The sequence below is a fragment of the Balearica regulorum genome, chromosome 1, assembly GCF_011004875.1.
Source record: "Balearica regulorum gibbericeps isolate bBalReg1 chromosome 1, bBalReg1.pri, whole genome shotgun sequence".
Taxonomy (NCBI): Eukaryota; Metazoa; Chordata; class Aves; order Gruiformes; family Gruidae; genus Balearica; species Balearica regulorum.
The window spans coordinates 92,053,535-92,069,289 of NC_046184.1; the positions used below are offsets into that span (position 1 = coordinate 92,053,535).

Genomic DNA, 15,755 nt, shown 5'->3' on the forward strand with positions numbered 1-15,755 from the left:
AGACACCAAGGGAGGGACTTACTCCAACCCAGGCAGAGGGGAAAACCTGATTTTCTCCATCCTGTGTCGGTCCCACCCTCCACTTTCCCTTCTGACAGGGTCAATCTAAGCTGAGGGCAGATGGGTTTCCAGACCAGAAACAGCCCCTTAAGGGTTTGTGGTTTTTTTTTTTTTTTCATAAGGCTGGTGCCTGTGCCTCAGGGCTGCGGCAGGACATCTCAGAGGGGCCCTCCCCTGACTCAGAGCAAAACACCCAGGGAAAGGTTTGACCTTTACCAGTCCGGAAAGTCACCATGGCCGTCTGTCCCTCGCCAGCACAGTTGTGAGCGGCCATCTCCACCTCGTAGAGGCTCCCAGGGTCCAGCCTGGTGAGGGTCAGGCGGTGCTGTGAAGCTGGGACGTCCCTCACTGCCCAGCTGTCCGAGGTGTTGGTGACCTGCTGAGAGACCAATGCAGGCATTGCAAAGCTGGGGGCAGGCTGGGCTTCTCACCTACACTGAGCTCAGTAACCTTCCTATCAGGTTGTGTATCAGCCAGGCTACCTTCCCTGCCCGGAGGCCAATTCCCTGACTGCAAAGGAGGGAGATCTTACCAGCCTGATTTTGCAAAGCCGAAGGATTCAGGTATCAGCAGGACAAGTCACCAAGCACCAGGGTGTCTTCTTGACCCCAGAGGTTCATTCAGCCCCAGTCTGCCCGCTGGTCCCCTCTGATACCGCTACCCCTCAACACAGGTAAAGCTCTGAGCAGGCATGCCCACAAAGGGCAGCATCAAGCAGAGGCTGGAGCTGCTTTAGGAGCCAAATCTCTCCTGCAGCCCAGCTGCTGAGCTACTCATTTAGATGCTGGCCACTTACCTGCATACCACTTTGGTCACCTATATCTAAATCATTTCACTAACAGATTTTTATCCAGTTTTATCCAGCCTCTTTGCTGGCACTTTCTGGCTGAAACAAGGAACCATAACATTCGAGCACAGGTTTCTGCAGGGAAAAGACTGTGTATGGCCGTGGCCCCCAGAAAGGCTTGGAAACACAGTTCATTTTTTGGTGATGCCCCGATGCCCCATGTGGAGGGGGAGGGAAGGCTGGGACCTTCTTCCTTGTCCTCAGCTGCAAGGATAATATTTTTGCAGGCAAACAGGCAGGACACTGAAGTGACCCGGTGCCAAAAGGAGCATTAGTAACGCAGGCAATGCAACAAAACGGAAATGCCAAGACTCCGTCGTATCATTCATCTTCTCCAAGCGTTTGACACTGACTGATTAATGCTTGCCTCGTTTTATTTTTATTCCTGAGCCCGCGGAGTTGTGAGGCCAGGGAGGGGAGCCCTAAAGACTGCTAATATCCAGGAAAGAAAAAGAGAAATTCTTAAGAAACAAAGGTACCGGCCGCATGGCATCTGACTGTTTGCAGGCTGCTGAGATTTTAGGGGCAGTGTAAGAGCAAGGGGAAAAAAAAAAAAAAAAAAAAAAAAAGAGACATCCGCAGATATTTTCCAGAGGAGCAGGAGACCCTTGCCCAGTACAAATGTAAGCCTCCTGTCAGTAGGTTTTACTTATAACCATATTTCACACAAAGAGCCTTTTCTTTTGTTGCTGAATTGATTCCTTCCCTCTCCACACACATGCTTTTCCAGTCAGAGATGTCAAAACCAGATCATTATATAACTTGATCCTAAGGATCTCTGATAGAAAGAAACTCTTTCTAAACAAGTTTAAGGGTTATTGGGACTAATTCCTTTCCACGCAATCCTTAAGCATCCCAAGAAAGAGTCTCCAGCTGAGAATTTGGACTACACTGAAAACATATTACTGCAAACTGCGGTGACCCATGGTGACCCCCCACTGCCCTACAACCCTTTCCAGGTGAAGTGCTGAAAAACAGATAAAATATGGACAAACTCCAGCCTGCAAGTTAAGATGGCATGCAGAATTGGTAGTTACATGATACACCACTGGGGGACAAATCTCTTCTTGGCAGACGACAAGAGCCAATAATCTGGTGAGGCTTTTGGCATCTTTGGGTTTTATTTAAGCTTGTCCTATTGTATTCTTGTGTTGGCATCTTCTGCCTTTGCTTTAAAGGGCTCTTTAAAGAGATGCTTAGCTGAAACCCTCAGCTTAGGTTTTGTTTAGAAAGAAATCAAGGATGTGTAGGGATTATAACAGCCTCCTATTATACCATATTTTCACAAAAATCAAACAATTCCAGGAAAATAGATACATATACTCACATACAATTAAAAACAGTGCCTTGCAGTGGCTGGGAATCCACAACATGCCAGATCTGGAATGTACTCAAACCTCAAAGCAAAACCTGCCTCTCTACTGCAACTCCTTGACTCCCCAAAGGAAATACAAGCAGCAAACAGATAAATTCAAGCCCTTCTTTCCCCACTTATTCCCAGCAAAATGGGAAAATTTGCTCTACACCTCAAAAGCAGAATTTTTACCTCAACAGCACTTCGCTGTTTAGACAAACCGCTGGGCTACAGCTCTGCCTGCAGTGCTGAGAAGCACCGCAGAGGGCAGGAGCCCTCAGGCTCAAGCAGGGCTCAGCAGTGCACCCTGTGCTCACGCTGTGCCACCAGCCAAGAGACACGCTCAACAGTGCATTGCCTTTCAGCTTCCAGAATAAAACTGGTGGCTGAGGGCCTTCCCAGAGGATTTAGCATGGCCATGCTGGCTCTCTGCCGGCTCCTCGCAGTCACTGAGCGCGGGTGCTTCAGTGCGGCTGAGCAGGGCAGGTACATGCAGCAGAGACAGGCAGAGTGTCCCGCAGCCCAAGGCTTTCAAGGCAGATGTGTCCCCGTGGCTTGTGCCAAGACAAAAGCGTTGCAGAGCAAGTCACTATGCAATCTGCCCTCAGGACTTCCTACTTGTGTAAGCACACGACTGGGGACTGGAAGCTCTTCAGACTGGAAATACATGTGTGTGCATACACCCCCTATGTACTTAGGCAGACAGGCACCGCTATGGGCTCTTCTTGGACAGCCTGACAAACCTCCTCTCACAACCTGTAACTCGTGACACCTCAACAGGCTGAGGCTGCAGCTGAGGAGGTCCCACCAACCAGTGCCACCAGTGATCAGTGGGTGCCCCTGCCCCAACACACCTGCTCATGAGGTGTGAAAACATGCACTGAGGTCACCAGCCCACCTGTGGAATGGGCAGAGGAAAGACAGGAGCAGGGTGAAACAGCAATACCTTGCGATGCTTCACCACATAGTAGAGGATGGGGGCTCTGCTGTCAGGCCGGGGTCTCCACACCAGATCATAGCTGTCTGTCTTGGACGTCCGGGGAGAGCTGAGGATGATGGGGGCCTCGGCTGGAGACACCAGCTCCCTGTTGGCTGCACACTGTGGAGATGCTGCCAGTGGGGTCGTCCCAGGCTTTGGCAGTCCAGCTTTATCCAGGGGCAGCTTTAAGGCACTGTCCCTGGAAGGCGGTGTTGGAGGCTGAGCCGAGCCCAGCTGGGCATCTCGCCCAGGGTTGAGTGTAGCTCCTGAAAGACAAGGTGTTGAGGCAGGGTAAATGCCCATCCCAGTCTACAGTGAAGGCAGAGCTGTGAGCCCCTTCAACCTCTCAGAAGACTGGCGCTATGCACCCATTGCAGCACAGGTACCTTAGAGGTATCAGGTCCCAGGCAGTGCTGCCTGCTGTGCCACTCAAAAAGGTGTTGGCAACAATCTCTCCTTCTCCCGCTATAAACCTAACACACTTCACCAGGGCCTCTCTGAGAACAAGCCTTGGCCACATGGGGCTTCCTCCCTCTCTGAAGCCCCTCTTACCATGGATAAGTTCAGCAGGGTCCAAGGAATCAGGTGGTACTTCTCCTACCCGAGGTGTATCCACCCACACCCGTGTTTATGCTTTTGCTCAGCGCAAGCTTGGAGGCAGAGCTGAGTAAGCCACAGGGTAAGGCGCTACACCCAGATGTCCTATGCCTCTCATGTAGAGATAGCTCAAGTATGCACACACGGCACTGCACTTACAAGCAAAACCGCTAACATCTGTTCCTACAGGAAGATAGAGAGTCAAAAAAGCACTCAAAGTGCAGGGTAAAAGGGAGGGAAGAGCGAGGCTGCTCAAACACAAGCGGGAGGGTTACACACCAACTTTCTTCTCCTGCTGCCCCTGCTCTTTCCCTGTGTGTTAGGCTCTGGGATTGAACGGTCACAAGCTTGGAGAGAGGGACTCACCTGGCCGGGCTGTCCTCAGTTGCACCATGGCTTGCGCGCTGCCGACCTCGTTCTCTGCCATGCACTGGTATATGCCGTCATCCTCGGGCCCCACGCTGACCAGCCGCAGCGCCCTGCGGGAGAGCCGGAGCCGGTGGCTTGCAGAGAGGGGGACGGCATTGCGCAGCCACATGACGGAGGGCTGGGGGTTCCCTCGCACCTCACAGGTGAACTTGGCGCTCTGGCCCCAGGGAATGATCTGCTGGGACAGCTCCATGGTGACCACTGGGGGCTCTGCGCAAGGAAAAGACACGGCTGCTGAGTGCCACTTGGCAGGGAGCATGGCAAGGTCACGGCTTTGCACCTTCCTCTCTGGCAGGGACGAGGGCAGAGTGATGGATCCTTACCCCACCCCCAAGTCCCACTCCCTTTGTGGGGGCCTGCAGGGGTCTGCTTCATTGCGCCTCCCCTTCAGCATCCACAGGGACTGCAGAGAGAGCTGGCCCAAGGCCACCTGCCCCTCTCAGATAACAGCAGCCACCTACAAGACCCATTTTTCTGAGCTGAAAGGCTACTCTGCAAAGACCACGCTTGTGCCAAAGCAACACATTGGCACCTGGATGAAATGCAATCCAATAAAACATAGGCTTAGCTTCCCTAACGCTTGTGAGAAGGGGAAGGATGCATGGTAGAAATACCTAAGGTGTAGTATCCCTTACATTTCCCACCCCACAGAGATCTTCCCCACAGAACAGAGCAAACAGCAAGTCACTCTGTCTTTCCTATCCCAATGCTAAATATGTCTAAGCAGCAGGCAGTCCTCCACTAGAGAGTGGAGAGTTAGAGCAAACCCAGTGCCACAAATGGCAAGAGAAGAGCTTCTGCATGGGAAGGGAGGATCCATCATCTCCAGCTCATGGTGGGAGCCAGGAAGGAGGAACTACCACCCTCAAGGAAGAATTCATCCCATCTCCTAGAAACTGGAACCACAAGCAGGGGTTTGCCTTACATCATGGTTTGTCCAGGGAGTACAGTAGCACTAGTATTTTCCCCTGAAAGCAGCTGAGAAACTCCCAAGTCCTTCCTGAAACAAGGGCTACAGCAGCACTCACCAAACACCTGCACATTGTAGAAGATGAATGCAGCTCCGGCCTCCCCAACCCCATTGTCAGCCGTGCAGCTGTAGGTGCCTGAGTCCTCCTCACTCGTGGGGTCAATCAGGAGGTTGCTGAGCAGGAAGCGCGTCTTGTTGTACGCAGAGACGCTAGAGCCGTCTTTGGCCCAGGTGACCCGTGGCGGGGGGATCCCGCTGGCCACACACTCCAGGATGAGGCTTTGGCCCTTGGTGACAATGATGGTCTGAGCTTCAGGGGGGTAGATTATCCGGGCTGCCTCCGCTGTGGAGCCTGGCGAGGAGAAGAGGAGGAAGGACATGGGTGAGAAGGAAGGTGGCTGGTGGAAAAGCACTCTGTGCAGGGTGCAGGTAGGGGTTATGGTAGGGCTAGCGCTGCTCCCCTGCACTGCGGGGATAAATGGCAAGGCAGGCCTAGAGGGAAATTCCTTAAGAGATCCGTGCACACAGCAAGCAGTCTTGCCAAAGGGCTAGGGGCCTTTGCTCGCCCATCACCAAGAACAAATCCTGAGGAGGTACGGCAATCCCAGGGTTGGAGACACATACCCCAGGAGCAGCCCTTGGGGTCTTCTGCTGGAAAGTAGTTTTTCCACACCCAGAAAACCAGCTGCAATAGCAGTAATACGTGCTCCCAGGGCTAGAAACACTATGAAGAAGATGTGCAGTGAAGGGAGAGAGGCTTACGTCTCACACGGAGCCTCTCACTGGAGACCGAGGTTTTCACCTCCTGCGTCACAGGGTTGTAGGCAGCGCATTTGTAAGTCCCCTCATCCTCTTGGCTAGCATTGACGATCTGAAGGTTCCCGGATGGCATGATAAGGTAATTGTCTGTAGAGAGAGAAGAGGAGGTGGCACATGGTCACAAGATATGCTCCCGCCCACCCTCCTGGAAGACATACAGTGACCTAAAGAAAAGGTGGATAGCTAGGAAGGGAAAAAACAATGCAGTAATACCGACAGCACTGAAATGACCTCTTTTGGTTCAAATATCAGGGGGAGCAATGATGGAAGGAACAGAGCCTCAGGTGAAGCTAGCTTGTCCCAGGTACATGCAGCAGGTGGAGTGAAACTGCAAAACTCAGATCCAAATTTTAGAAATTTCTAAAATTCAAAGTGCCTTTATCCAGGCTGGGCTGCAAGAATGCTTCACAGACACATGAAGATGCCTGATGAAGAGTGATGTCATGCATCACCTAATTCTGCTTCCTTTTGCCTTACTGCAAGCTGGTGTTACATGTGGCTCCCCAGTCCCAGGCAGCAGGGACATCAAGGAGATGTGGCAGAGACCCTAAACTAACCTGTGCTCGGACTGGCTGCGAAGTGACAATGAGGAGGCAGCAGGCAGAGGAAGCTACAGCTGCTAGGGAAGGGTAAAACTGAGGGCCCTGGGAGGGGGCTAAGCCGGACAGACCCCCATGGCACTCACCTCGGGAGGCCTCTAGCCACTCCTGCTTCACGCTATAGCGGACCTGAGCCTTGGGGTGACTTTCGGGCAGGTCGCAGGCAATCACGGCTGTGTTCCCTTCATCCACCTCGATCACGTGCTGGCCATCGAACTTGAAATCTTTGAGATCTGTAGAGAGAGCGAACAACGGGGCATCTCAGTGGCTGGCTCTGCATCTCGGTGTCAGCTCATCCTCTCCCTGTGAGCCCAGGGCTGTTCATTGCGGTGGCGGCAGTGGACCGCTCCGTCCCCAGCAGCTAGGGCAACTGGCCTGGCTTCAGAGCTTTATTTTTTTTTCTCCTCCCTCCTACAAAATGGATAACTTAAAACACAGCTTCTGGAGAAACCGCCTGCTCCATAGCTGAGAAACAGGGCGAGAAAAATTCTGGCCTAAGAGTAAAAAATGAGCCAACTTAATGCAGCACTGAAGGGTGGCCAAAAATGGTCCCTCTGCCACCTGCTATTTCAAACACGGCTGCCATCCTGCTACCAAGAAGCTAACTTTGTAGTCATAACTCAGGGAGCCCAGCCTGCTTCAAGGGTGTACAGACACAGTGGAAGAAGGTGTGTGGATGCTGGACGCTCCCAGAGCTGCCCTGAGCTCCTCCGGCGCCTAAGCAACTAGCGTCTCCGCTCCAGGCACTCTCGCTCCCATCAAATATCTCACAGTTGAAGGCCGGTTAACTGTGATGCTTCACGTGTGCCCAAGCAGTGCCCACACCTCACAGGGACTTGCAAGAACAACCAGGTCCTCATACACACGGCACAGCTGCCCCCTCCCTAAAGCAGCCATGAAAACGCCCTGTCCCAGCACATGTCCCCTACCAGGCTGTGACAGGGGTCGCTCCCCTGGTGGGGCCAATGCAGGCAGCAGGACTGGCAGCACAGGGGCAGGGGAAAAGGGACGCTGGACCTTTCATTTTCTTTTCCCTGTTTTTCAAAGCAGGAGCAGAGGACTGCAGTGAAACCCCGTGGATCTGTCAGGGCAAGGAGCACACCAGTCCAGCCCTGCCAAGCTTCCCAGAGATGATACTGGTCCTCTCCCTCCCTGGGGATGATGGCAAATCTTTCTGGGGCGGTGCAAGCCCAAAGCTTGCCTTGGTCAGCCTGTGCTAGGAGGGAGAGAGTTTTGCACCAGGCAAAAAGTTCCGCACAGGCATTTTTACAGTGCCGTGCACCAGCCCAGGCAACCACTACCGACAACTGCACATCCCACGGTTGGTCAAAAGTCACAATGTTGCATCAAGGCTCAAGCTGGCCCATCTTCCCTGGGACCCAGCGCTAGCACGTCTCCCGAGCGGCACGCCACTAAATCCGGACGAGATCGCACTCCCTTTTCAAAACCCCACGCTACGGCAGCACGTCACATCCATTGCCACGGCGCGGCCACGCACTGTCAGCAGCTCCCTCACTCCTCAAAACCCAACCCGGGACATGGCACCCGCGACCTCGGGCAGTTTGGAGAGCTGGGGAGAGGGGGGAGCAGGAGGGCTGGCGGCGGGCGGACGGCAGGCAGCCTCCCTTGGCAGCCCCGACCAGCAGAAAAATGTGTTTTTGTTCTCTGGGAAATGCAGCAGCTCTCCAAGAGCAAAAGACAACTCTGGCTCCAAGCTTCTCCCACCCACAGTCATGGAAAAGTGACATGAAATTTCTCAAGCAGACTTTCTGATTAAAGCAAGATCCTTTATGGAGTTTAAATAAAAACCAGCTCTCTTGGCAAGGCGGCGAGAAAGCCTCCCCAAGTGCGGCACAGAGGGGCTGCCGGGCGGCTGCCGGGGGAGCCAGCGTTCCCGGGCCCAGATCTGAGGGAAGGGGAGGAGGTTGAAAAGGGGAGGTTTTGCAATGTCATAAAAATGATTTGCAGCAAACATGCTTAATACTTCTGGAATTTCTTGGCATCATTCAATTAAAAAAAATAATAATAAAAAGAAGGAATACGGGTGAACTTCAGAAATGTGATTAATCCTTTAAGACAAGCTGAGGAGGGGAGCCATGTTTCCACTGGGTATTAAAGCCAGATGAAGGTTAACTCTTAACTTGTGAAAAGCTGGCAGCGCCTCGCGCTCCTCCAACAACGAAAGTTACTGCTGGGGAGGGGAAGGGTGAGGGATATTTTCTCCTCTTTGCTTTTATATTTGATCAAGGAATAAAACAGTGAGAGCCACAGAAATGGAAAGAGGTGGAGAAGAGGCGAGAGCCCAGTGTCTGCCTGCCCACATCACGCATATTTCTCCGATCAACAAAATATAAACGAGCATCAGGAAAATTAATGTGCGCCTTGGTGGTCTGGATTCATCACAGCCAAATTAAGATTTCAGAGCCAAGGCATAGGCTCCAGCAATGCTGGCAGGGATCTGCACACACACACACGTGCGTGCACGCACGCAGACCCCAAAGAGGAGAAGGGGCCCAGGAGCCCAGAGGAATAGCAGACCCACAGCCCCAGTACAGCAGAGCCCAGCGGGGAGCACCATGCTCTCGGAGATGGAAAATGATGTCCCCGTGCCGGGAGACCCCCGGGACAACCTTGGGCTGGGCAGACGTGGAGGTCCCTCACGTGCAGCCCCCCAGACGGCAGCTCTGCCCCACAGTGTCACAGCTGCGAGTGCTGCAGCCCCATGGGGGGAAGCAGGACCCCCGGCTCTTCCTGCTTTCCCCTCCCAGTCCCAGTCTTGGGGGACAAGGGACAAAGCTGTGGACAGAGGGGGCAAGGATGGAGGAAGGGGATCCTGGGGTGGCTGGGGGACCAAGAACTGGGCACCATCGCAGGAGTGGAGCGAAACGGGCAGGGGAGAGGGGAAAATCATCAGGTGGGCACCGGGACAAACTATTTTCCAATACGCAAGTGTCAAAGCTTCCTGCCAAACTACTCCCCTAAATTCCTGCTCCTCCACAGCAAACAAGACTGTTTTATTTGCCAGTGGGTTTTGGCCACAGGCAGTCTCAACCACCCCGCTCCCCGCTGGTACGGGCACATACAGCCATCCATTAACGCTGATGGGTCGGCTGGAGCTGGCAAGGGGTGGTTGGGGGCACCACCAGCCCCCGTGGTGGGGGCACCCTCTGTGCGTGGGACGAGCCCCCGCTTCACACACCCCTTTGCACTTGGCCCCAATGCGACAAACCAAAGGCTGCCACGCTGGGCTAGGACACACAGTTTTGCCCTGGGGGCTTCAAATGAGCCCCCCGAGATGTGGGGAGCCACGCATGCCTCCCCACACCAGGCAGTGCAGAGAGGGGCGGAGGAGAGGGTCAGTGCTGGGGGTGTGCAGTGCTCACCCCTTCAGCTCCCCAGCCAGCAGCAGCTGCGCCCCACGTCTAACATGCAATTTGCACCCTGGGTCTAACTCCCGCTGCAGCTGGGATAAACCACATCCCCTCTCCACTGGCTGGGTTTTCCTTTTCATATGGCAGCGCCTGACGTGCCAGCCCATGTCCTTGTCCTTAAAAGACACGCTTGATCACAGGGAAGCAGTAAGACCTCATCCACCAGCCACCGGCCAGGAGGTGCTGCGGACAGACAGAGCACTGCCAATCCCAGCCGCGCTGGGATAACAGAGCTTAATTTTTTTCCTTTTTTTTTTTTGCTTTTTCCTCCTTTTTTTTTGGTTTAGAAGGGAGCACAAGCAAAGGCCAGCGCTTGTGTCCATCTGTGCCCCGCTCCGAGGCGCGACAGGGTGAGCCGGGGCACAGGGAGGGTCAGCCCTGCGGCCAGTTGTGCCGCTGTCATCCAGGAGGAAAACCAGCTGAATCCCAGGGCTGGGGGCCAAGCAATGAGGCAAGCGAGACAGACCAGATTAAATGAATGGGAGACCATAAATAACTTCAGAGAAGCAGCAGTAGTAAATAAAATGCCGGCCCTCAAGGTGAAAGCCTTCCGCTGTAGGGAAGGATGAGGGAGGGAAGAGAGGGACCCCGAAAGGCAATGGACAGGGACGAGGGTCCCCCAGCCCAGGGGCAGGCACCCTCCACTAATCCCCCCTCAGCTGTCAGAGCAGCTCAGGGTTATGGCTCTCACTCCCTATTCGGTCAGAGCCACAAGAGCCTGGGCACCAGTGCTGTCCCCACCAGCCCCCTCCCGCCCCGAGGGCACAGGCACAGACCCCCCAGCCTCCCGCCTGCTCATGCACGGCCAAGTGCATTCCCCCTGCTGTGCCCCTCTCCCCCACATTGCCCTGGGCTTGTTGCACAGCACTCATGCCACAGCTCCACCATCTCAAGCAACACCACCTGTGTTTTCCTTCTCTCCCCTCCTCACGCCACCTCTGCCCCCGGGGCCAGAGCCCCCTGTGCCTGCTCAGCAAATGCTTTTCCATCATGCAGTCTTCCCCTTCCTTCCCTCCCGCCATTGCCTCCGGGGAGCCATGAGAGGAGAGGCCCAGGCAGAGGAAAATGAATGGGGCTGTCTTCAGAAAGCAGCTGCAAATTCCTGGGGGATGCCCAGCCCGACCCGGCGCAGGGTCACTGCCCGCAAGTGCCTCGTGCTGAGGCCCGGCTTCTCCCACATGCTGCCGCAAAGCCGAGGGCTGCCCTTGCCGGCAGCACCAACGGAGGGCCACGGGGCAACGAGTCTCCCACAGCATCCCCGGAACACAGGCATCCCGCACTCCTCTCATCCTTGGCCACAGGGGATACACTGGAATGGGTGGAGTCCCCTTTGCTGCACCCCTCACTTATTTTTTTGTTTTATTTTTTAAATGTCACATCTATCCAGGTCAGACTTGCTGCTGTGCTCACTGCACTGATTTTCCAGGCACACAGCTGAATGCTGGGAGTTGCACAGCTTTCACCAACTCTGCCCGCTGGCTTTGCTCCAGCCTCACACTTCAGCTGCCCTGTGAGCTCCACCAAGGGCTCTCGACCTTCCGAGCCTTTTGCTGCTGCAGGACTCGCCCACAGCACCATGTTCGTGTCCCTGGTGGATTTATCTGGCCCCACCAGAGCCCTCTGCAGCCATACCTCTTTCATATAGCACCTCCAATCAGGAGAGGGGCTGGAGTAGGGCTTTTGGCATGATGGCAAATTTGCCACCTGGAAGCAGGCAAAGAAAATACCTTTCTCTTCCTTGCAGCTCTCAGTCACATGAAGACTTAGGGCCTGGCTTGGAAAACCAGGAATACGTCTGTCTCATCCATTCAAGCCGTCCCGGACTCCAGCCTGTCACTGTTGGGCTGAAGGGCTGCCTCGGGGCCAGGCAGGGCTGATCTTGCGTAGCCCGGCCAGGCCAGCAGTGATCAGCAGGTATCTATCTGCACCGATGTGCCACAGGCCGCCAAGGTTGAACGTGGGATCACAGAGCACCAGGTCAGCTCTAAGTGGACTCAAAAGCGCCCAAGTAATGCCTGAAGTGCTCCTCCTTTTGTTGCTTTAAAAAAAAATCTTCCCCTTTCTGCAAATCCCTCCTCCCTCCACCCCTCGGCTATACAATAGCTATTTTATCTCTGCTGGAGGAATTAAATGCTAGTTTCAACCAGCCCTCTGAGACAGGGAGAGCAGAGACAGACTTGGCATCACTGTGACACAGACGTGAGAAGGGGGTATCGGTCCCAAGGCTATGCTGTGGCTGCCAGCACGGCAGCGATAGTTATCTACTTGCTGACTGTCAGCAAAGCACAAGGATGCCCTAAGGAACCGGGCATGCACAGCCTGGGGCATTCAAGGGTGTCTCCTCCAAAGGAGGTGAAGAGAAAGGAGTGGAAATAGCCTAAAAGTTGGCCAGATGATGTTACCTACACCCCTCGAAACCTAGCAAGACACTTTTCCCAATGACTCCAGGTCCTATTCCAAACTAAACCTAAACCTTGAAAACATTTCCACACACAACCCCCACCACTGCTTTCATTCACGTTCTAGTTTCACCCTCCCCCTGCCTCCCCTAAATAATTTTTTGGATGGGGCTAAGCCTTGCAGAGGGCTTTCTTTCGGCCAAGCAGGTGATCTGGAAGACATGTATCAACTACAAAGCTGACCTGCCAGGGGCTTCCCTCTCCACCCCCCAGGACCATGGTCCCCACTGAACCAGCTCAGAGAGGAAGTCTGGAGCAGGAGCGAGAGCCCGCAGCACATCTGCTACCATAGCTTTCAAACTCAGTCCCACCACAGATCGGTGCCCCCTGTTATTTCAGACCACTGCAAAGCCACTGTTGCAAGCAGCATCCAGCTCATGAACATGAAACTGGTTGTTTGAACCCCTCCAGAAGGTTTCCCTTCTACACCTTCAGCCCCACGTCTTTCCTGGGCTGCCCTCTCTCTCTCTCTTCACTCATTGACTGCCACGTCTTCCCCACCTGGGGCCCTCCATCACCGAAGGCTGTTGGGGTGCGTGGGACATGGCCTCTGCCATACCCAGTTCCCCTTGAGGACAGGAGACCCATGCAGCGCAGCACAGGGGCACTCCATGATGGTTTAGTTATTTGTTCAAGCAAGCTCTGGCTCCAGTTTTGTGAGCTCCACTGAATGGTGCTCCTGACCTCCCCGCGGCAGTAGTGCCTTTGCCATGGCATGGATTGCCGCAATGGGTAAGTCCCCCTTTTTTGCACCCCATCTCCAGTTGCAATCTGCTGGCTGAAGGTGATCTGGCTCCTGGAGAGGGCTTAGGAACTACTCAGTTGTGGCTTTGATTTGTCCTGAGGGACACAGTGGGACCTTCTGGTGCTCTAGAACCTGTCTCCTGTCCACCAGTGATGCTAGACCAAAGCAGATAGATAGGAGGAACAGCCATGCTTTGTCCCAGGAGACAGAGCTGGCGGTGGTGGGTTGGGGTGAGGGGAAAAAAGAAAAGGGGATCAGCCTAAGAAGAAACCAATCAGGCTGAGGAGCTGTGCACACCCTGCTCTCCTAAATGCAAACCATGCCCTTGGTAATCCCATCCACCTCTCCCCTCCACTCCTTCCCTCTATCAGGCCACCAGCGCACACAGCCCCCTTTCTGCTCTGGAATGTGTTCTCCGAAACTTAATCTCGGCCCAGGGCTCAGGCCAAATCCCCTGACAGATTCAGCCCCGTGACAACCCCCTCCCACACCGCTTCAGAGCTCAGCAACTCTCCCCTTGCTTTCCCTCGCCTCCTCCTCCCACCCAGTCTGGCCTAAACATTTCACTCCTGATTAATGTATCAGTGACAAGCCAATAGCTCTTGGCTTTAAAGCAAAGCCAGCCCCCACTTTGCACAAACATCTTCACTTCTTCATTTTCTTAAGACTTAGCCCCAAAGTCCCCCTTGCTGGGAAGATGAAGCCCTTTCCACACCTGGGGGCCATCACTGCCAGGGGATGGCGGTCTCCTCTGCACGCACTTGCTCCACCAAAAACTACATGGGTCTCGGAGAAGATCAGACTCTCCATTGCCTAAACAAGGTAGGTCCACAGAGACCCCCCCATCTCCAAGCAGGCGTGGGCTGCCCTTTCTCAGATGCATCCAAATCCAGCACTTTCTCATATTTGAGTGTAACATCTGACCAAAACCAGGCACCTGTAAGAGAAGTTCCCTGCTGTAAGACATCCCCTCCCATGCACACGTCTCCTTGGTCTGTCGCCAGTGCCAGAGGGCAGCGGTGAGGAGCACTCTGAGCTCAGAGATAGGAGCAAAGTCCCTCACTCAGAGCTGTGGCTCAGAGACAAGGGGGGTCCTCATCGCCATGCCACTGCAACCTTGTAGGAAGAGGACAAAGCTCTGGTGAAGGGGAGTGCGCCCTCCCTGAACCAACAGCAGTGGTAATGAATACAGCCTCCTGCCCCTTAAAAGACATAAATCTCGTTACAAGTGCTTTTAGATACTCCGCTCTCCGGTATCCACCTCCTGCCAACTTCCACACCTACCTTATCAAATGAGGACAGTGCAGCCTCTGCCTTCAACATCACCATGCAACTGTTCCCCAACGAGCCACTCTCCCACCTTGCATTTTGGCAAGGCATCTTCCCAACAGCACACAGAGAGCCACCAGCCACTTAATGCAGGTGCTCGGGAGTGCCTCCTCACCACGACCAAACTTCCCTTACTGTGAGCGTGAGGGATGGTACTGTGGCTATGATGAATCCAGGGGCAACACAAAAATGTGCAGGTCCCATCACAGCACAAGCAGGGCAAGGGACTTGGCTTTCTGTGGGTCGGGAAGGCAGGAAAACCTAGCACACTCTGACCGAGCGCTGGCAGTAGCCCTGCAGCAGCCCAGGCAGTGGCTTGGCCATCAGCACCAGCAGGTACTTTCTGGTAACCTCAATCAAGAACTCAGCAACCATATGAGGCAACACGACAGCCAGGGAACCAACCAGGCACACAAACCCCATCACTCAGGTATTTCCTGCTCTTTGTGGCAAAAACTGTCACTGCAGGACACGTCTGCAGCCTACCATGCAGGGCGACTGCTTGGGTCATGGTTGGGCTACAACAGGACAGTCAGTCCATGATCAAAAATGCTACAAAGTGGCCTAAGCCAAATGAGCCCTCCCTTGATGTCTGCGTGAACAAGTGAGCGTGGATAAGCCTCTCAAGGATGTGTGTGTGATGGCCCGAGCAACGCAGGGGATGGCAGAGGACTAAAGTTACTCACTAGCTAACGTGACCACTGCGGGGACACTGGCAATGACTCCTTCAGGCACACGAGCAATGCACTGGTATCGCCCCACGGTGTGGTTGTTGAGAGCCGTGATGACGAGTTTCCCTCGCTCAATGTGGATACCCAGCACCTCGTCCGATCCAGCCAGCTCCTTCCCATTCAGTCTCCAGGTGAGGTTCACTCTGGGGGGGTCCACTACACACCCCAGGCTAACTGGGCCCCCAAGCTTTTGGACAATAGAGGAAGGTTGCACAGTGACCTGCAGAGATTCACCTGCATAGAGGGAAAGAAATGGGAATAAGAAAGTTCTGTGAGACTCAGCAAAAGAAAGGACAGAGGAAAAAAACCTGTAATGCTGGTACATTTTGCGTTCCGCATTGCTTTAGCTTGTGCTGCACCTTCCCGTTAGCTACACACCCACCCTAGTACTTGGAGATGCACACTA

General features: G+C 54.2%; 1 protein-coding gene across 6 annotated transcripts in view; it reads right to left on the reverse strand.

The window, feature by feature from the left end:
* The window catches only part of BOC (BOC cell adhesion associated, oncogene regulated), a 57,803-nt gene that overhangs the window by 8,827 nt on the left and 33,221 nt on the right, over positions 1-15,755 (reverse strand). For 2 of the 6 annotated variants that reach the window (XM_075765910.1, XM_075765940.1), the window contains exons 3-9: positions 15,305-15,583; positions 6,741-6,887; positions 5,999-6,142; positions 5,295-5,588; positions 4,204-4,476; positions 3,208-3,506; positions 271-436 (exon numbers count right to left, since the gene is read on the reverse strand). In XM_075765910.1, the coding sequence (XP_075622025.1) occupies positions 271-436; positions 3,208-3,506; positions 4,204-4,476; positions 5,295-5,588; positions 5,999-6,142; positions 6,741-6,887; positions 15,305-15,583 (1,602 nt within the window). Of the gene's footprint in view, positions 1-270; positions 440-3,207; positions 3,507-4,203; positions 4,477-5,294; positions 5,589-5,998; positions 6,143-6,740; positions 6,888-15,304; positions 15,584-15,755 lie in introns of all 6 variants that reach the window. The other 4 variants (XM_075765901.1, XM_075765934.1, XM_075765926.1 and 1 more) reach the window with 3 other exon arrangements.